The sequence below is a fragment of the Felis catus genome, chromosome C1 (assembly GCF_018350175.1).
Source record: "Felis catus isolate Fca126 chromosome C1, F.catus_Fca126_mat1.0, whole genome shotgun sequence".
NCBI lineage: Eukaryota > Metazoa > Chordata > Mammalia > Carnivora > Felidae > Felis > Felis catus.
The window spans coordinates 23,668,098-23,689,633 of NC_058375.1; the positions used below are offsets into that span (position 1 = coordinate 23,668,098).

A 21,536-nucleotide genomic window follows, 5' to 3' on the forward strand; every position below is an offset into this window, starting at 1 on the left:
TCTCACCAGAGTTCGTGCTCTTCCTGTTTCCTTTTCGGAATGCTGGCCCCGCTAAATACTATACTGTCACCCCGCTCCCCCTCTTCACGGCTGATGCCCTGTCCAGGCAAGGTCCACATGTACTACGCCAGGAGTGGGGAGAGTGTTGGATTATGGTGAGCACCGTAAAGTTTTACCTCCAAGGAGCATTATTATTCTGCAGAAACGAAGTGACTTGGAAATATATTCCTCAAGGATCCAAGTCAAACCCTTTCTTGCTCCCCTCTTTATCTCTTTAACTTCAGACTTCCAAATACAGTACCCTTTGAGTAATAAAGAACACAGGCTGGCCTCTTCCTTGGAGCTGCCTCCTCAGGTTTCTTCTAGTCTTACTCAGGTGTTAAAGAGCTCACTCAGCCTGACTTCCCTCTCCGGAGCTATCATGAGTGGGACTGCCGGCATCTCATTTCAGAGTGACCTCAATTTGTCACCCCATCTCCCTTGCCTGCCTTTTACCCTTCTCTCTTGAATTTTCTATAGCAGATTTGCGCCCCGATTGTTGTGGTGGGGCTTAAGCCCCTACTTACCATTAATGTACAGGGAGGAAGGGAAAAATGACATTGAAAGAATACCTCCTCAGGGGAATTGTGGGAACAGTCTAGATATTTGGAAAACTTAATGCTGTTTTCCCCTTGCAGGCACCATCCAGCTTCTGGATTGAGTTGCAAAGTAGTTGACACAGAGCTTTTTGATGATCTCATGGGATCATCTGTGCCCCCGAAACAGGGTCTGTAGCAAGCTTGGACAAAACCAGCTCCGTGGCAGCTGTTAAAGGGCCCCCTGACAGCACATTAGGCTCCGGGGGAGTGGGGTTCTCTTACCTCCGGCTTGCGTCCTCCAGGTGTTACGTGGGGCAGAGAATATAACACGCGGAATTGGGCCCAGTCAGCAGAGACCCAAGGTGGTCGGTCTCGGTGCAGCCAGAAGAGCACAGCGCAGGGAGGCAGGAACCTGGGGTAACTTTTAGCTCCGCTGCTCTCTTTGTGACGTTGAGCTACTTCTCTACTCTGGGCCTTTATATCCTCTGCACATGCGGTGTTGGATTTGATGATCTCTAAGGCCCTTGCCAGACCTGACCGGCTGGATGTTGAGTGCCCCCAGGCGACTGCCTGTCTCAGTGTGTTAGCTCGGAGGCGAATGCCACCTTCCTGCCGGCTGCCTAAGAGCTGTCTTCCTGCAGGGCTTGGCCTGCCACTCAGCCCCCTCTGCTAAGCATTCTCTCTGGAGCAGCCTTTGGATGTCAGGAGTAAGTTCCAAATAGATCTTCAAAAATAAGCCCCATTGCTAGTGGAAGGAAGCACAGACCTGCTTCCTCATCTCCTTTGCCACGTCCACAGGAGTGCCAGTGGTTCCCCCGGCTCTAGGACCAGATGCTGGCCTGAGTCTGGCTGCGTGAGCGATGCCATCTCGAGGTGCCAGAAAAATCTGCTCTGAACCCAGCAGCCGCTCTGAGCGAACTCAGTCCTACCTCCTGGACCAGCTAGCCCCTTTCAGGAGCCTCTGGGGAAGGTGCACAGGCCGAGCGGAGAGGCTGCTTCTCCCCTCCTTACCTCTTCTGCCTCTCCTCTGCAGGCCACTTTGCAAAGGATTGTTTTATGCAGCCAGGAGGGACCAAATATTCTCTGATACCAGATGAGGAAGAGGAGAAGGAAGAGGCAAAGTCAGCAGAGTTTGAGAAGCCTGACCCCACGAGGAATTCTTCTAGAAAAAGAAAGAAGGTGAGTGCTGTCTTTCATTTTATTTACCATACATTTTTGAGTTGTAAAGTGAAAATGTACCTTCTGCGGAAATTTTAGAAATCCCGGAAAACATAAGGAATATTATGATCTCCTGTAATCTTTTTGCTGGGTAATGATAAATAGATAGCTACATCTACATTTAAATACAGAATGATGGTCGTACTCAGTCTAGTTTATATTCTACTTTTTTCATTATACTTATCAAAATCATTTTCTCGTATTTTTAAGTGTTCTTCAAAAACTTGATTTGAGAGCCACATATGGTGCTCTACCCTATGTCTGTATGATGGCTTATTTAATAATTTTTCTATGGTTGGATATTTTATTACTTCTCACCTAAACCTTTGGCCACATCTCTTAATGTTTTCTTTGGATGAATTCCTAAATAAGATTACTGAGTTAAGGCCTTGAGGCTCTTGATACATTGTATCACATTGTCTTTCCAGATCCTACTTAACCTTTCAGTGGTAGGTAAGAGGTCCTGTCTCACTGAGTGCTGTCTCCCATGTACTACTTACCACAGAACAATTCATAAAACAGACACTATTGTGGTGCAGGAAGAACCAGTTCATTTGTCGAATGCCACACAGAGAGGGAACGAAAAAAAACTATGCTATAATTTGGTAAGGAAATAGTTGTTCTCATATTGTTTAATAATTTTCTAATTGTGGCCAGTTATTGGGTTTTGGTTTTGGTTTTGGTTTTGGTTTTTCACAGCTTCAGCAAGCTTTTGTGGAGTGGTCTTTTTGTTCCAGCTAATACAACCCTAAGAATACAAAAACTGCCCTCAGTGGCATTACTTACAAATTAGGTATTACTTCCTTTTTGTAGGTGAGGAAAAGGTCTATTGTACCATTGTAAGAGTTAGTCAAGTGTATGAATAATATAATTCACTGACCTGCATATTTTCTCCATGGGTGATCACATCCCTCCTAAGACTTTAACTGCCTTGATGACTCCCGCATCCCTAACTACTATCCCATGGGTAGCTCAAACTTGGGCTCAGAGTCCATCAGACCCAGGTTTGAGGCCCTCTGTGCTGCATACCACCTGTGTGGCTTTGGGCTAACTTCACTTCCTTAATTTTCAACGTAGGATTTTTGTGCTCCTTGATGACAGTGTCCTTTGCAAACGGATGCCCCAGCTCTCCAAAATAGATAGATAGCACTGACAGGTGCTCAATTAATGTTGGCTGTCATGACTAACATTCTTCTTCGGCCCTCCTCCCTACACACGCGCGCGCACACACACACACGATCCACCACTATAGAAACAACCCAAATCCCTTGTTTCTGTCCTTCCATCTTGTATTACTTGTTTTTTTTTTTTAATTTTTTTTTTAACGTTTTTATTTATTTTTGAGACAGAGAGAGACAGAGCATGAACGGGGGAGAGTCAGAGAGAGAGGGAGACTGAGAATCTGAAACAGGCTCCAGGCTCTGAGCTGTCAGCACAGAGCCCGACGCGGGGCTCGAACCCACGAACTGCAAGATCGTGACCTGAGCCGAAGTCGGACGCTCAGCCGACTGAGCCACCCAGGCGCCCCTTGTATTACTTGTTTTAATGACAGCAGTAACCTGCCAAAAAGAAACCACCGTGTCATTTAATTTCCTCTCCTTTCCATCCCACATCTAGTCAGTCACCAAGTCCTGTTGGTGGCACCTTCCAAATATTCAGTTCTCCTTTCTCCCGCTGCCTCTGCCACGTGTGCATTCCCTCCCGGCTCTCACAGCCTAGGGAGATTTTATTTGCCCTTCGCCTCTTAGTTCCAAGTTCCCAGGCTTAGGTCTAGACATCTGATTTTTTTTTAAGCGTCTCCTTATTTCCCTCACTGCTTGATTCTTTTCATTATTATGCTTTTTTGCCCTGTGCTTTCACTCTCAATAATGGGGTGCTCCAAGGTTGTCTTGTTACTCCCTCTTCTATTCTCTACCTCCTCTCTGGGTAATCTCACCCCATCCTGTGGTTTTGAATCCTATTTATATGCTAATAATCCCCAATTAAGTATTTGCATCCTTATTTTTGTCTAGATCTGTAATTCTGTCCCTGACTTCTTCTTTGGAAGTTCACATTTGGAAATCCAGCTGTCTAGGGCCATCTGGGCAGCTCAGTCAATTAAGCGTAGACTCTTAATTTCAGCTCAGGACATGATCTCATGGTTCATGGGTCCGAGCCCCACATCAGGCTCTGTGCTGACAGCGGATCCTGCTTGGGATTCTCTCTCTCCATCTCCCTCTGCCCCTCTCCTACCCTCTTCCTCTTTCTCTCAGAATAAATACACTTAAAAAGAAATTTAACTGCCCACTTAACATCTCCATCTAATTGTCAAGTTTGCATCAGGCTTAACATACCCCAAAACTCTTTTTTTATTTATTTTGGGGGGTGGGGCACAAGTGAGCAAGGGGCAGAGAGAGAGAGACAGTCCCACAAGGGGCAGAGAAAAAGAGAGAGAGAAGCCGGGCTCACCCAAAGCAGGGCTCAAGCTCATCCGAAACAGGGCTCATACTCACCCGAAGTGGGGCTCGTGCTCACCTGATGTGGGACTCCAGCTCAGGAACCGTGAGATTGTGACCTGAGTCGAAGTCAGGTGCTTAACGACTGAGCCGCCCAGGCGCCCCACCCCAAAACTCTTGTATTTTCTACCCAGAGCTGCTCTTTCCACATTCTGCCCTATCTCCGTGAATAGATCACCACTCACCGAGTTCCTCAAGGCAAAATCTGCAGCCTTTGGATTTGGTGTTAATGTTGTTTTCTTTAAATTGTGGTAAAATATCCATTACATAAATTTTACCATCTTCACCATTTAAAAAACTTTTTTTTTTTTTTTTTTAAGTTTTATTAAGTAATCTCTACACCCAGTGTGGGGCTCGAACTCAGGACCCCGAGATCAAGAGTCACATGCTCTTGCCACTTTGCCCGCCAGGCGCCCACCGCCTTAGCCATGTTTAAGCGTACAGTTCTTTGGCATTAAGTGCAGATGGTTGGGTTGTCCTCACCGGCACCCGTCTCCAGAACCATTCATTTTGCACAGCTGAGACTCTGTACCCATTAAACGCTAACTCCTCATTCTCCCCGCCCGGCACCTGGGAACCACCGTTCTGTTGTCAACTGAGAAAAGGGGCAAAACTGAAAAAGAGCAAAATCCTCTATTTGGGGTCTCAGAATTGCAATCTGGGGAGCACAGGTTTTGGAATAACCAGAGAAGTGTCCCCCTCATCTAGGGAAAGCAGGGTTTTTTATGAGAGAGATGGAAATGGGGTAATTACATGATTTAGGTAAAGAAGAGAAGAAAAGAAAGCCCCAGCTAGTTGGGGGTTGACCGCTTGAGCCACTTCTGATGACTCTCTTATTGATTATTTGACTTGCGCTATCAAACGAAACTGGCCCTGGTATGTATTAATTAACTTTACTGTCCTCATATGATCCGAATACCAGTTGCCGTGTTGAAATTTTATGAGCAACCGCCTGTAAGACAATTGACGTTCTGTCCCAGTTCGAGCGTTCATCAGTTTGGGAAGGAAAAAAGAGCTTCAAAATGGAGTCTCTTATGTCCAGAAATGTCATACAATTCCATAGCACTTTCTGTCCCTAAGAGTTAGACTACCGTAGGTGCCTCAGGTAAGTGCAATAACACAGTACGTGTCTTTTTGTGACTGGCTTATTTGACTTAATAAATTTTCCTGAGGGATCATCCATGTTATAGCATGGGTCACTTTCCTTACGTTTTAAGACTGAATAATATTTCATCGTGTATATATACTACATTTTGTTTATCTATTCATTTTGTTACTGACTTTGGGTTGCTTCTACTGTTTGGCTATTGTGAATAATGCTGCTATGAACATAGTTGTACGGGTATTTCTTCAAGGCCTGCTTTCAGTTCCTTTGGGTATATACCCAGAATTGGAGTTGCAGGATTAGTGGGTAATTCTGTTTAGATTTTTTTTTTTTTTTTTTTTTTTTTTTTTTTTTTTTTTAAGGAACCACCGTACGGTTTTTCACAGTGACTGTATCATTTCACATTCCTACCGGTAGTGCACAAGGGTTCCATCAGGGTGTAGCATTTGGGGATTGTCATTTAGGTAAAAGTAGATGATGGTGTTGTTCAGTTCAGTTCTTCTGTCTTTTCTCATTTTTTTCTCATTTTTAAAAAACTTCCAAGAGAGGGTTGTTAAGATATCCAATCAGACCATGTGTCTTCCTACTTAAAATCTTTCAGTGATTTTCCACTGTACTTAAAATAAAATCCAAACTGCCTCCTTGAAAGCAAACTGTCTAACCCCACAGCTACTGCTTTTAGCAGGCAGTGAATTATATCTAGCTAAAGCATTGTTTCGTCTCTTGATGTATTTTTATTTTGAGAGAAAATGTGCACGAGCGGGGGAAGGGCAGAGAGGAGACAGAATCCCAAGCAGACTCTGCACCACCAGCCCAGAACCAGATATGGGGCTGGATCTCACGACCCCGTAAGATCATGACCTGAGCTGAAATCAAGAGTCAAGATGCTTAACTGACTGAGCCACCCAGATGCCCCTATGTATTTATTTTTATAGTTCCCTTCTACTTACAGCAAGGGATGCAGGCTTTCTATTTATAGTTATTGTTATAAAGTTTCCCTTCTAAGTAAAACTTTTTTGTTGTTGTTGTTTTAATTTTTTTTTCAACGTTTTTTATTATTTATTTTTGGGACAGAGAGAGACAGAGCATGAACGGGGGAGGGGCAGAGAGAGAGGGAGACACAGAATCGGAAACAGGCTCCAGGCTCCGAGCCATCAGCCCAGAGCCTGACGCGGGGCTCGAACTCACGGACCGCGAGATCATGACCTGGCTGAAGTCAGACGCTTAACCTACTGCGCCACCCAGGCGCCCCTGTTGTTGTTGTTTTTAAAGTAAAGCTTCTTAAAGTAAAAAGAAAAGTAATAAAATTTTAAAATTTTAAGTAAAAAATTAGCAGTTTGTAAACACATGGAATAAAAATTGTGGTCATATTGTAGGAATGACTGGCACTTGGAAAACCCTGATTTAGAACTGTGGAGATATTTTTCTGTTTGGTACTGTTCTCCTGTGAACCAAAGAAATAGAAACTTACAAAAGCCCCTGCTTGCAGCACTGTCTTCTCGGAGCCTCTGCAAACCTTCAGCACTGCCACGTTTAGCCTTGCTCCCTCACAGAGGCAACCCCAGACCCATCCTGTCTGCAGTATTGCTGATTTTTTAACGCAGGGCTTGGCCTTACATAGCTTTGTTTTTCATGCTAGTGTTTCTAGAGCCTTCTTCACAGAGGTCTGAGGACTTGATTTAAAGAGGGAAAAGGGCGGGGGGCGCCTGGGTGGCTAAGTTGGTTAAGCATCCGACTTCAGTTCAAGTCATGATCTCACAGTCCATGAGTTCGAGCCCCGCGTCGGGCTCTGTGCTGACAACTCAGAGCCTGGAGCCTGCTTCAGATTCTGTGTCTCCCTCTCTCTCTGCCCCTCCCCTGCTCATGCTCTGTCTCTCTCTGTCTCAAAAATAAATTAAAAAAAAAATTTATAAAAAGAGGGAAAAGGAAGTTTCCACTATTTTATAACATTATTCTTAATGTTGCAATAAGAATATTACGTGTACAGATAAGAATATGAAATGTACAACAAAAGAAAAGAAAGGCAACCCATAACCACACTCCTTTGCCAGAATTTATATTTAAAAAAAATTTTTTTTTTTTAAGTTTATTTATTTTGAGAGAAAGGTGTGCATGCATGAGCGGGGGAGGGTCAGAGAGAGGGGGAGAGAATCCCAAGCAGGCTCCACGCTACCAGCACAGAGCCCGACGTGGGGCTCGACCTCACAAATCATGAGGTCGAAATCGAGAGTCAGTCGCTCAGTGGACTGAGCCACCCAGGCACCCCCAGAATATGTATTATTGTGGCACACTGCTTCTGTTTTCAGATGCCTGTTTTACCTACATGTAATAAACATGTATGTACAGTTTTGTTTCCTGCTCTTTTTACTTTGCCATAAGCATCTTTCCATTTTTGTCACATGGTCTCATGATGCTCGTTTGCAGTGCTATACAATATCAGGTGAATGTGGAGGGATTTGTGGAGGCAGTAAAGAGTGGCACTTTAGAACCTGGGCTGTGAGACAGATTGCCCAGGTTCCAATCTTAGCTTAGCCACGTTCTCACTGTGGAACTTAGACTAATTACTACTAACCTTCTCTGAACACTGTTTGTTTTTAATGTTTATTTTTGAGAGAGAGAGAGAGAGAGCACGAGCAAGGGAGAGGAAGAGAGAGACGGAGACACAGAATATGAAGCAGACTCCAGGCTCTGGGCTGTCAGCACAGAGCTGGAGGCAGGGCTTGAACTCAACAAGCTGTGAGTTCATGACCTGATCCAAAGTCCATGCTTAACCGACTGAGCCACCCATGTGCCCCGCTATGGGAATAATAAGCATCTCCTTCATAAGGTTGTTAGGATGAGGTAATGCATGTAAAACTCTGAGCACAGAGGGCGGCATACAGCACAGCCCAGTGCATGTCAGCCATGAGTAGCTGGTGCTTCAGAATAGAGGCTTTGTGGTCAGAGACTAGGTTCAGGGAGTTTGTTACATTTTCTGGATATCAATCCCTGATTAGATACAGGACTTCTTACAAATACTTCTTTCATTATCTGAATTGCATTTTCATTCTATTGATAGTGTCCTGTTTTTATTCCATATTTACGTTTAAAAAAAACTTGTGGTGAAAACACACTTCAAACTTCCCATGTTAGTCACTTTTAAGTGTATGGTTTTTTGTGACAGTGTTAAGTACATTCACATGATTTTGTGCGTGTTTATTTTGAGAGAGAAAGAGGGGCAGAGAGGGGCAGAGAGAGAGGGAGAGACAGAGAATCTCAAGCAGGTGCGGAGTAAAATCTCACGAACTGAACCAGGAGATCATGACCTGAGCCAAAATCAGAGTTGGACGCTTAACTGACTGAGCCACCCAGGCACCCTGTGATTATGTTTTGATGCACAAAAATTTTTATCTGATGAAGCCCAGCATTCATATTTTTTCCTTTCGTGTCACGTGCTTTTGGTGTCACACTCAAGAAACCACTGTCAAAGCCAGTGTTACGAAGCTTTTCTTCTCCGTTTTCTTCTAAGAGTTTTATAGTTTTAACTCATACATTTATTTAGGTCTTTGATCCATCTTGAGGGTTTTTTGGTATATGGTGTGGCTCCAAATTCATTTTTTTTTTTTTTTTGCATGTGCATCTCCAATTTTCCCAGCACCAGTTTTTGAAAAGACTATCCTTTCCCCATTGATTTATCTTGGCATCATCGTTGAAAATCATTTAACTGTATATGTGAGGGTTTATTTAGTTCTGGCTCTCTACACTATTCCATGGGTCTGTATGTCTGTCTTTAGGCTAGTGCCACATGATTTTCATTACTCTAACTTTGTGGTAAGTTTTGGAATCAGGATAGGTCAGTCCCCCAACTTGGTTCTTCTTTTTCAAGATTATTTTGACTATTTGTGATCGCTTGAGATTCCATATGAACATTAGGACGGATTTTTTTATTTCTACGAAAAATGTTACTGGGATTTTGATAGGGTTGCATCAGATCTGTGGATCGCTTTGTGTAGTATTGACATCTTAACCATGTTAAGTCTCCCAATCCATGAACATGGGTGTTTTTCCATTTATTTGTGGTGTTCTTAATTTCTTTCAGCAGCATTTTGTACTTTTCAGGTTATAGGTCTTTTTGCCTCCTTGGTTAAGTTTATTCTTTTTGATGCTATCGTCAGTGAAATTGTTTTCTTAATTTCCATTTTGGATTGCTCATTGTTAGTGTATAGAAATGCAACTGATTTTTGGGTGTTGATTTTGTATTTCTGCAACTTTGCTGAATTCATTATTAGTTCTAACAGTTGTTTCATGGAATCTTTAGGATTTTCTGCATTTAAGAACATGTCTACAAACAGGTCATTTAACTTCTTTAATAGAGCTTGATATTTGACTGCGATTCTACTTCTGTGTTCCAAGGATTGTTCTTTCTCTTTTAACCTTTTAGTGTGTAAATGATATTGTCAGATTCCTAAAGTGGTTCTGTGGCTGTTTCACTTCTGTGGGTCTTTGGTTAAGTTGTTTTGCATTGTTTAATACATCTGGTACAATTAGTTTTTGCTCTGTTTCTTTTTTTTTTTTTTTTTTTTTTTTTTTAATTTACATCCAAATTAGTTAGCATATAGTGCAACAATGATTTCAGGAGTAGAGTCCTTAGTGCCCCTTACCCATTTAGCCCATCCCCCCTCCCACCACCCCTCCAGCAACCCTCAGTTTGTTCTCCATATTTATGAGTCTCTTCTGTTTGGTCCCCCTCCCTGTTTTTATATTATTTTTGTTTCCCTTCCCTTACGTTCATCTGTTTTGTCTCTTAAAGTCCTCATGTGAGTGAAGTCATATGATTTTTGTCTTTCTCTGACTGACGAATTTCACTTAGCCTAATACCCTCCAGTTCCATCCACATAGTTGCCAATGGCAACATTTCATTCTTTTTGATTGCCAAGCAATACTCCATTATATATATATATATATATAATATATATATATATATATATTATATATATATATACACACACACACACACACACACACCATATCTTCTTTATCCACTCATTCATCAATGGACATTCGGGCTCTTTCCATACTTTGGCTATTGTTGATAGTGCTGCTATAAACATGGGGGTGCACGTGTCCCTTCGAAACAGCACTCCTGTATCCCGTGGATAAATGCCTAGCAGTGCAATTGTTGGGTCATAGGGTAGTTAGTTCTATTTTTAGTTTTTTTGAGGAACCTCCATACTGGTTTCCAGAGTGGCTGCACCAGCTTGCATTCCCAAGTTTTTGCTTTGTTTCTAAAGCTGCTTCGAAATGTGTATTTCATTTCATCAAAAACAGTTATTAAGGATCAGCTAGGTGTGAGGCTCTTTATGACCTGGTTAGTCAACCCATTATCCTACCCTCCACCTCACTTAGTAGAGAAATGGTCTGATGAACAATGACAGTAATAATCATCATATCTCGTTATTTTTTCAAGTACCTTTGTGTATTTGAACTTCTAACTTCATCAGTCATTTTTGATTAAAAAGTGCTCTAGAGAATTGAAACTGTGAAAACTCCCCCCACCCGTTTCTACGAAGATCTCATCTAGTGTTGTCTTTTCACCTCCTTGTTAATCCCTTCATTATCTTTTATGCTTTGTATTTCTTTAGGGCTGACAGTTTATAAAATATCCTCATGTTTTTTATTTTGTTTTATCCTTATCACTCCTGTGAAGTGGCCAGAGTAGGTACTACGGTTCCATTTTACATGGAAAATGGAGAGGAAGAGAAGCTGTCTCCCCTAAAGCACACGGCTACCAGAGATGGACCTACAGTAAGAACCAGGCCTTTGGATTGCACACCCTGTGTTCTTTTTTATGTCCTGCACGTCAACCACTAATTCAGTTAGCGCTCTCTTTATTTACTCAGCAAATACGTATTGAGTGCCTTATACATGTCATTGTGTGTTGCTAGGAGCTCGACTTATCAGGACTCGTAAGGTCACTTTTTTGCTAGTTTTGCTCTGTTACCAGCTACCCCTTAGCAACCATTTGACGTTATCTATCGATCTGTTTTCTCATGTGGATCTATTTCTTTCTGTTCACAAGCATAAATCAAGATTCTAGGCCTCCTGTCTGTTTCCTTTTACCTTCTAGATCTTTTTTTTTTTTAATACTTTTAAAAATGTCCTTAAGTAATCTCTAAAACCAACGTGGGGTTCCAACTCACAGCCCCAAGATTGGACGTCACAAGCGCCAGCCAGGCTCCCCTACCCTCCAAACCTTTGATTCCAACAGGAGATTGACTTTCCTTACCAGCGAACACTTCTACTTGCGATGCAAGTTTTGGGGGTGTGACAGGGGCAGATTCAGATACCTGTCGCAGACTAGATGGCTCTGGGAACCAAATGTGGGACCAAGTGGAGTCACCTGAAGGGAAATGCCTTTAGCAGTCCATGCTGCTGAATAAATTAGTGGGTAGCGGGAGTGCCTAGTGTGTGGAAGGCCTAGGCAACGGGCAAATCACATGATATAAAGGTTATACACGACAGCTACACCCAACGGCAATAGCAGAAGGAGAAAGATAAGCACCCAAGGTATTTCTGGGGACGAAGGACAGGCACCCACTCCAAGGAGGGGTGGTTTTCGGATCCCATAGAAATCCAGCAACAGGAAATGAAGTGTGGTTGGAACCACACTTCCACTGAGTGGTTGGAACCACTCAGAACTGGAACCAGAAAGTCAGAAATAGGCTATTGGGTTCTCATCTCTGCTTTTTTTCTTTCTTCTTCTTCTTCTTTTTTTTTTTTTAATTATTTATTTATTTATTTTGAGGGAGGGAGGGAAGGAGAGCATGAGAGAGAGAGTGCATAAGCAGGGGAGAGGCAGAGAGACAGGGAAGAGAAGAATCCCAAGCAGGTTCCCTGCTGTCAGCATGGAGCCCTAAGGCTGGGGGGGGGGGGGGGGGGGGGTTAACTCACCAACTGTGAGATCATGACCTGAGCCGAAATCAAGGGTTGGACACTTAACTGACAGAGCCACCCAGGCACCCCTCATCTCTGCTTCTTTACTAGACTACTTCATTGTCCCACGTCTTTTTTGCAATCTGGTGAAGAGAATGTCTAACGCAAAGCTTCTCAGACAGGAGAAGGTGCTAGGCATGTTGGGAAACCAGAAAGTGGTCCAGGATAAAGGAAGGATGTCACCTGTTCCACATAATGCCTGGCATATAATAGGCATACGCTAGCTACCTTTGAATAGATAGATCCATAATCTCTGCTCTCAGTAGCTCTGTAGGTCCCTTGACTCAGTGAGACCTGCCCTTAGTTTGGAGCAAAGACTGACTCCTGTTGCTGTGCCAGTAGGTAATAATGAAGGGAACAGGGACAGGAGTATGAGAGCTTCCCAGCCCGGAGGCCCCCACCTCGTTTTATCAAATATACACACATTGGGGAGTGCCTGGGTGTCTCAGTCGGTTAAGCGGCCGACTTCAGCTCAGGTCATGATCTCGCGGTCTGTGGGTTTGAGTCGGGCTCTGTGCTGGCAGCTCAGATCCTGGAGCCTGCTTCCGATTCTGTGTCTCCCTCCGCTGCTTGCTCTCTGTCTCTCTCTCAAATAATAAAAACATTAAAATGCACACATACACACACTGAATGCACGCATTGTCCAAACATCTAGTATGCACTGGTTTAGTCCTATAAACCCATTCAGTACCATGACAGTTTTTGTCCAAGTGTCTGAAAATTGTAAGTCATTTTTGTTGGGCATCATTAGAACAAGAGGAAACTGTGTGTTGAAAATGGAAATGGGATATGAAGTGATTGGTAAAATAGGAATAGCGGTTTTTGTTGCAAAACCCTGGGCAATGTTTCCATGAACCTGCGGTCTGTACGTTGCTGGCTTCTTTCACTTAACTGTATGCCACCGTGGATCTTTCTGAATCAGTACGATATTATGAGATAGCATGTGCCTTGAGGTAAGGCTGCCCGCTAATTATAGTGACATTTAACTATATTTGATCCCCAGAATATAATTTTCTTTTGATGTGGCTACCGCAATTACTCTCTGCTGTACTGTGTCCAGGAGAACAGAAATAGCAATGTCATTCCTTGGCTGCAGTGCTGGCTTTGTCCTCTTGTCCAGAGAACTTCTTGTGCTCATCTGCGAGAGAGAGGTCGTTGCCAATCCTGGACCCATTCAGATAGAGCACAGAGAACTGTCTAGGGTGGTCTACTCAAAAGCCTTGAGTGATTCATTCCCCTTCTATGGAACAAAGTCTGAGTTTGAGACTCTTCACAATCTGTCCAGCCTCCCAGCATCATCTCTGACCAGTTCCTTCCCACACACAACTGTTCTTTAACCTCATTCATTAAAAGAGCTTCTGTGTGCCAAGCTCTGTTCTAGTCACTGCAGGGACAGTAGTGAACAAAACTGTAAGTCCCTGTCTTCACGGCACTTGCATTCCAACGGGGGTCACCGCCAATGAACTGGTAAGCAAACGCAGAGTAATACCAATATGCCAGGTAGTGCTAAGTGCTGTGGTGAAAAGCCTATTTGATTCTGAGAGAGAGGGAGTGCTGGAATGGGAGGATGGAGGAGAGGTGGCTCACCATCGCAGGCTGAGTGGTGAGGGCAGGCCTTTCTCAAAGCATCATCAGAGTGGGTATTTGGAGGAAGAGGGGAGGCAGACCCCTCCGATAAGTGGAAAGAGTATTTCAGCCAGTAGAGTAGCCAGATGCTGGGGATGACCTGGCATGTTTAAAGAACAGTAAGGAGGCCAGAGTAGCCAGGGTGAAGCGAGGGAGAAGAGAGGACGTTTGGGGAACCGGGTCATGGGGGGCCTCGTAGGAGAGCGTGAGGACTGCAGCTGTCCTAGTAGAGGGAGGCGGGTGTCGTCAGAGCTCTGCCTGGAGACACGATGTGATCTGGCTTGCCGTCGAGGAGACTCATCCTGGCTGCTGTGTGGGGACTGGGCAGCGAGCTCGTTCGTTAGCAGACAGTATTCCCAGTCCCCGTGAGAGGCGGTGGGGGTGGTGAGCAGGGAGTCGAGGTGGGGATGTATTTTGAAGGCAGAGTTGACAGAATGTGTTGACAGATTGGATGTGAGGTAGGGAAGAGACCAGTTGAAGAGCGCTCTAGAGGTTTTGGACTGAGTAACTGGGAGATTCGAGTTGAGAGGAGAAGGAATGCAGAAGTAAGTAGGGGAGTGGGGAGCAGTCGGGGTTTGGTTTGAGTTGCTACATACGACGGTGGGGAGGAAAGCTGGAGGGGTGGCGTGAGGGCGGGTGCAGCGGTAGTGACCCCGGCCAGGTATCCACGCGGACCCACCCACGGTAGGCGGTTGCATGTGTCGTGTAGAGTTCAGAGGAGAGGCCCAGGTAAGAGAGATAAATGTGGGAGTCGGCGCATACAGACGGTGTTTACGTTCATGTGTGAGATCGCCTGGAGAATAAATCCAGGAAGGGGGCAGGTCTTCGAACACTGGAGTGTCCCAACTTTTAGGGGTTATGGAGGTGAGGACGAACTAGCAAAGGAGACTGAACAGGAACAGCCAGCGAAGTTAGCGGACAAGTAAGAGAATGTGGTGGAAGTTAGTGAGGAGTATGTTCTAAGGAAGATGGAGTTTGTCAGATGCGTCTGGCGGGTCAAGTAAACGAGGACCGCGGATTCGGCCACGTGGAGGTCGTTGGTAGCCCGGACAAGAGCTGTTTCAGTGGAGTGCCAGGATGACCGTGTGGTTAAAGGTGTTCAGGAGGTTTTTGTTTTGTTTTTGTGTTTTTAGAGAGAGCATGAGCAAGTGGGGGAGGGGCAGAGGCGGGGAGAGAGAATCCCAAGTAGGCTCCGTGCTGAGCCCCAACTTGAGGCTGGATCTCACGACCGTGAGATAATTAACCTGAGCCGAAATCAAGAGTCGGACGCCCATCTGACTGAGCCACCCAGGTGCCCCAGGAGGCTTTTGGGTTGTTTTTTTTTTTTAACTTTATTTATTTGTTTTGAGAGAGACAGAGCACGTGAGCAGAGGAAGGGCAGAGAGAGAGAGAAAGAGAGAGAAAACCCCTGCTGTGGCAGTGCAGCACCCAGTGTGGAGCTCAATCCCAGAAACTGTGAGACCTGAGCCAAAATCAAGAGTTGGATGGTTTTTTTTTTATTTTTTATTTAAAAATTTTTTTTTCAACGTTTATTTATTTTTGGGACAGAGAGAGACAGAGCATGAACGGGGGAGGGGCAGAGAGAGAGGGAGACACAGAATCGGAAACAGGCTCCAGGCTCTGAGCCATCAGCCCAGGGCCCGACGCGGGGCTCGAACTCACGGACCGCGAGATCGTGACCTGGCTGAAGTCGGACGCTTAACCGACTGCGCCACCCAGGCGCCCCAAGGGTTGGATGTTTAACCCACTCAGCTGCTCAGGCACCCCTCCCCCCAGGTTTTGTTTTTTTTTTTTTTCATGGGACTATTATAGCATATTTGTTTATTGGTGGGAATGAGCCAGTAAAGAGGGGGAAATTGATCCAGGAGAGAGGACAATTCCTGGATCGATGACTTTGAGTAGAAGAGAAAGGATGGAATCCGTGCATAGTAAATAGCTACACAGGAGGTGATCTGTCACCCCCTGAAAGATCTTCCAAGCATTTGCCTTCATCCCGTCTCCCCCCACTTTCCTTCTTCCATCAGCGCCACCACCACCATTCGACCTGCCAAAACCATATTCATGCTTCGGAAGCATAACACATTACATATTATCTCTCATGAAGCCAGCCTCAGATTCCTCAGACATCGATTTTTCCCTTGTGTGTTAATGGCATGTTTTTTGTGCTTAACATTACCACCATGGACTCCCTAGTATCTCCATTAGTTTTTATCTTTGATAATTTGTTTCTTGAAGGCTCATGATCCCTGATTTCCGACCTCACTCGGCTATCCTATTTTAAGAGACAGATTAATTAATGGATATTCCTGGCTCTCAGAAGGCACTCAATAAATACTTGTCGGATGAGTTATTCCGATTTGACGAGGTTGGCTCAGGTTTGGAGGAATGGTGCCAAGTTCCACTACTCAGTGAAATAGTAGGTACTGTGCCTGAATTCTATTAAAAATTGGTGTGTTCTCCTTATCTCTTAAGCAACACTGTATGCCCCTGTGGCTCCCTAAAGTGCTTTGTAGGTAAAGTTAAATAAATATTTATGAGTTGATTGATAAACCTTTTTCTTCTGGTCTTACCCTTTCCAAGCTATGGTAAACTGGTGCATTATAGGTAAATTCTGTCAAGGAATTACACTCTATCTTAGTTCCCGAAAGTTCACCCCAGTGAACTTCTCAGTTTGAGAACTAATCATTTCTCAAGAATAATTCTTAAGAATAAATAAGAATAAATGCTCACTTGATTGATTTTGGGCCAAAAATCAGTGCCTTTGGTTGGCAGGTACTAAGTTAGGTGCTGCCTTTAATGCAGACAGGGCTAAAAAGAACGTCTCCTCTGGGACCCAACTTGAGTCAAATCCATGTCCTACCGTGTGGGCAAGTCCATCTCAGTCATCCCCTCTGAAGTTACCTTGTTCTTTCCTGAAAATATAGGGGCAATTATGCCCACTTAATAGATTTGTTGTGAAAGGCACCTGGGTAGCTCAGTTAAGCGTCTGACTTTGGCTCAGGGCATGATCTCATGATTTAAGAGTTCGAGCCCCGCGTTGGGCTCTGTGCTGACAGCTCAGAGCATAGAGCCTGCTTTGGATTCGCTGTCTCCCTCTCTGTCTGCACTGCCCCTGCTCGTGCTCTGTCTCTCTGTCTCTCTCTCCAAAATAAACATTAAAAAAAAAACAACAGATTTGTTGTGAAGGTCAGAGGAGGGAGGTATGTGTACAAAGTGCCCAGCTCAGCATCTAGAGAATTAAGTACTTATTAAAAGTTAGCTGCTGTTATTCCCCTTTCGCAGTTTTTGTTTTTGTTTTTGTTTTTGTTTTTTCTCCTGCTGGGCTGCTGCTAACCTGTTGCAGAACTACCGAGAAAATGGGTGGGCTCGCTGCTGTCACTGGATACTGGCTTTTCCTGGAGAGCAGTTCTGAGCAGTGGCTTCTTTCCCATGCACCTCCTGGCCTGTCTGCCGGGGACTCACATCCAGGGTCATTTTTTTTACCCTTTCTCTTCCATTCCACTTGCCCCTTGAATGCAGTCAGGGCACCAGAAGCTGGTGGAGGCTCTGGCTGTGCATCTTCTCCCTAGTCCCAACTCCAGACCTTCGTCTTGCACCACCCCCGCTGAAGCGACCGACGCCACCTGCTGGAGGACTAGATTTTCTTTGGTCAGCTTACAAAAGAGCTTTCGCACCAAGAGTGAGGTCTAGAAGGCCATTCCCCTCCCCGCGCCCCCCCCCCCCCCACCTCCTTTCTAGGTAGAGTCCACATCACACACGGCCTGTGACTTGTTTTTCTCTTTCTTCCTCTTGAGCTTACATTTTTGAGAGCAAGCACAGTGGACATCACGCCCACTGTGAGTTACAAAGTACACTGTTCTTGTCGCTTGGGCCTCGGTCACCTCGTGGTGATGCTCTTACTTGCAGCCTTCCCATCTGCACGGTGGGGGTGGGGATTCCTGAAGTCTGACCTTACCGGATTACTGTTGTAGCGGGACGGGTGCAGAAAGCTCAATAAGCTAAAGTACTGTTTGGATGTAAAACGCTACTGCTCCCCTTCCTCACGTATTTATCCACGCCGTGCCAGGCTTGGAGGGACAGGTGCCAGACTGGCTCCGCCAGGACCCTGCCCTCCCTCAGGGGCAGAACGCAGTGAGGCTCCCCGGGCCCCGTACCCCGTGACTGGTCTCCGTGAGCCTGTCAGCGGAAGGTGCAGCACCGTGCGTCTGCTGGCTCTCCGCTCCCCCAGCCGCGGTCCCTACAGCTTGGTGATGTGGCCGGGGTGGCTTTGTTCCCGTCTCCCTACTCCACTGGAGACTTCCAGAAACAGTTTTGGTCTACTCTTCTCTCAAAACTTCGATGCACCTGCCAGAGATGCCTGACTAGACTGTCAGAACATTCCGGGAGTTCTCTGAAATGAGAGAACAGTACTTGTAGCTACCACTGAGCGCCTACCACGTATCAGGCGTTTTGTGCCTGGTAACTAGTGCTTGTCTTGTTTAATCCGCATAGCTTCTTTAACAAAAGAAAAAACCGAGGTTCCAAAAAGTTAAGTCTCTCGTCCCAAGTGACATAGCTAGTAAGCGGCAGCTGGAATTTGAACTTTACTCTGTCTCATTCCGAAATCGTTGCACTGGCCACCATACCACGAGGCCTGCCATTGCTGTACGGGAGGAGAGGGCCGTGCGCCACACAGGAAAACTTGCCAGTTGTCTCATGCGCGTGCGGGTCCCAGCCCTGCCCATGTGGTCTGGGGGCAAGTGGCTCTCAACCTCTTGAGCCTCGGATACTGTCTCATCACATCTTCACCACAGATGTGTGACACAGGTGTTGTTCCCAGCTCCACATCACATTTGAGGAGAGTAGGTCTCGTGAGATAAAATGGCTCGCACTGAGTTACAGAGCAGTGATCGTAAGTGGCAAAGCCGGAACTCGAATCTGGGTCTGACTCCTGGTCCGGTGTTCCGTCCATCATTTCTCACAGCGGCTCCTAAGACCTGGCGTATCGCTCAGGCACTCGACAGCCCTCGGGATGCCGGCCGGGAACCCGTAGAGGGAGCAGGAGCCGTGCCTCTTCAGCCCTGTCTCTTTCTTACCCCTAATAACCCCTTCTTAGAAACCTTCCTGAGGCAATACAGACGTTTGAAATTCAAGGAAAAAGCTACGCACTGCTTAAAAACCGCTTGAAGCCCCGCACGGAAGTCTAGAAATCTGCCTCCCATCCTTTGAGTCTGTGCTGTTCCTTTGGCGGCATGGTGTGGTGGTTGTAGTTTGGAGAAAGTTCTTTCTGGGCTCTTCCCTCTCGCAGTAAAATCTCACAGGGCCGTTGCGCAGGTTAGAGAGGACACACATCAAGGGCGGCAGCGGGAGCCTTTCTAATTGACGGCAGCTCTGCTCCCTGCATCAGGGTCTGTTGGAAACCAGCGCGGGACCCCCAGGTCCTGGAGCTCTCATTCTGATTCCGCGGACCTCGGGCCCCTGGGGGCGCTGCCTCCAGCTACGCTAGATGACCTCTAAGGACTCCCTTCACCTGTGCTTTTTAAAAATAAAAGTAAGGACACTCGTGTTTTGGTTTTTTGAATCTAACTGGACAGAGTTCTATGAAGTAAAAAGTAAAAGACTCCATCTTTCCCTCCATTCATTCATTCCTGAGGTCACTCGTCGCCAGTTTGTGTCCTTCCCGTTGTTCTGTGTATTTCACACACCTGTGTATTTTACACGTCTACAGGTATGTGTAAATACACACGTTATATGGTATGGTAAACACGCTGGACTCTAGGACACATGCTGTAGCATGACTCGGCCCTGTCACTCGTTTGGGGTATCTTTTCTCGTTGATACTTGAAGATTTAACTTACTCTTCTTAATGCTTCATAGTACGTTAAATGGTCCCCTATCGATTATATGCCGCAAGACTTTCAAGCAAACGCACACATGCAACGCCGCTTTTTAAATTTTCTTTTCAGGAAAAGAAGAAAAAGAAACACAGAGACAGGAAGTCATCTGACTCGGACAGCTCAGACTCTGAGAGTGACACAGGCAAGAGGGCAAGGCACACCTCCAAGGACAGCAAGGCAGCGAAGAAGAAGAAGAAGAAGAAGAAGCACAAGAAGAAGCACAAGGAGTGAGCGCGGAGAGAGTAGGGGGGTGGCTGAGAGGAGGAGGAACCAGGAGCCCGGTGCCTCGAAGCCCTGGCTCCCGGAAAGACTCAGTAGTGAGAAAACGGCCTCCCACCCCGCTGGCTTCTCGCCCATGGGAGATGACTTCCCCTCATGCAGCAGGCAGGTGTGGGAGTTAGAAGTCAGAAGCATCTGCCCGAATGAGTTGTCCACTTATCATTCCTGGTCCCTTTGCAAGTGACCCCTGCAGCTCGCCCGTTCGTTCACTCAACTTCCTTCATCCAGCAGGAGGTCCTATGACCCTCTCCAGCTGCCACTGCCAGAGCCAGATTCCTGCACAGGGGTCCAGGCTCCAGCCACAGGTAGCGCTGTGGAGGCGAGTCTGGCTGTAGTTGGAGAGCAGAGTGAGTGGCCCCTCCCCGTCGGGTCTGCCCTGGGCTGCTTGGTGAGCATCCGACGCGGGGGCCGAGGGAGATCGGCGGGATGAGGGAGAACATGGTAAGAAGTGGTGCTCACTTTTTCCATTCCCCCTGACATGATTCAATCATGCTAGAAGTGACAGCCAGAAAACCATCGTCTGCAGTGACTGAGCTTGCGTGTGACATTCTGCCAGACCACTGAACCAGACAGCTCAAGCCAAGATCATTGCTTTACTTTGTATTCACTACCGTGTGAGTCCCTTGGTCCCACTTTAGGTCTCTGCTTCAATTCCTGGCACTAAACGGAAGTGTGTTTGGTTTTAAACTTACTGAAGGTTCTTATTGCCGTAATCCCTCTTCCTGGGTAATTTACAGCCTTAACTTAAAAGTCACTGAGTCTGTATTAGTTGACAGAAAAACATTTAATATGTTACTTCAGACCTTGGAGACAGGCCCAGCTGAGGTACAGAGCCAGAGGCACCAGCAGGTCACAGCCTTCTTAGGAGATCACTTACAAGCCCTCCCTTCTGTAATGATTAGATGACCTCTCCCCCCAGAGCTGATTAGAGAACCGGTAAGAATTCATAACCCTGAATGGCCGAGGGCATAGAAGGGAGCTTAGCAGCCATCTTGGCCAGTGAGCATTTGCTCCTACTACGAAGGCACAAGCCTGCATCCTGTGTCCCGAGCCTACGTTCTGCAAAGAGAGAGACCACAGCATTTCACAGACAAGAGCAGCTTCCCAAACCCAAGGGCATTCAGCGCAGGATGGGCCTGAGGTGACAGTTTAGTAGCCAAGCCTGGGGCAACCGGGCCACTGATGGATTATTCCAGGTTGGACTAGCTCATTTGGCCATGGGGTGGGGGGACACCGTAAAGGCAAGGTGTAGGTGCAGCTCTTCTGCTCTTATACGCGTTACGTGATCAGCTACCGCTGTCCCTGAGACTGTCCAGTTCAGTCTCTCATCTGTGCCGCCTCTGAGTGACCTTCAGGCAGTATTTCTGCCCACTCTCCGACACACAGG

General features: G+C 46.0%; 1 protein-coding gene across 7 annotated transcripts in view; it reads left to right on the forward strand.

Annotated features, from left to right (window-relative positions):
• The window catches only part of ZCCHC17 (zinc finger CCHC-type containing 17), a 61,889-nt gene extending 41,049 nt beyond the window's left edge, over positions 1 to 20,840 (forward strand). For 2 of the 7 annotated variants that reach the window (XM_045035446.1, XM_045035450.1), the window contains exons 7-10: positions 1,612 to 1,757; positions 2,225 to 2,401; positions 19,940 to 20,097; positions 20,381 to 20,840. In XM_045035446.1, the coding sequence (XP_044891381.1) occupies positions 1,612 to 1,757; positions 2,225 to 2,401; positions 19,940 to 20,097; positions 20,381 to 20,579 (680 nt within the window). In that variant the 3' untranslated portion in view covers positions 20,580 to 20,840. Of the gene's footprint in view, positions 1 to 1,611; positions 1,758 to 2,224; positions 2,402 to 11,082; positions 11,479 to 19,939 lie in introns of those variants that run through there. The other 5 variants (XM_045035448.1, XM_045035447.1, XM_045035449.1 and 2 more) reach the window with 5 other exon arrangements.
• The last annotated feature ends 696 nt before the right edge of the window (positions 20,841 to 21,536 follow it).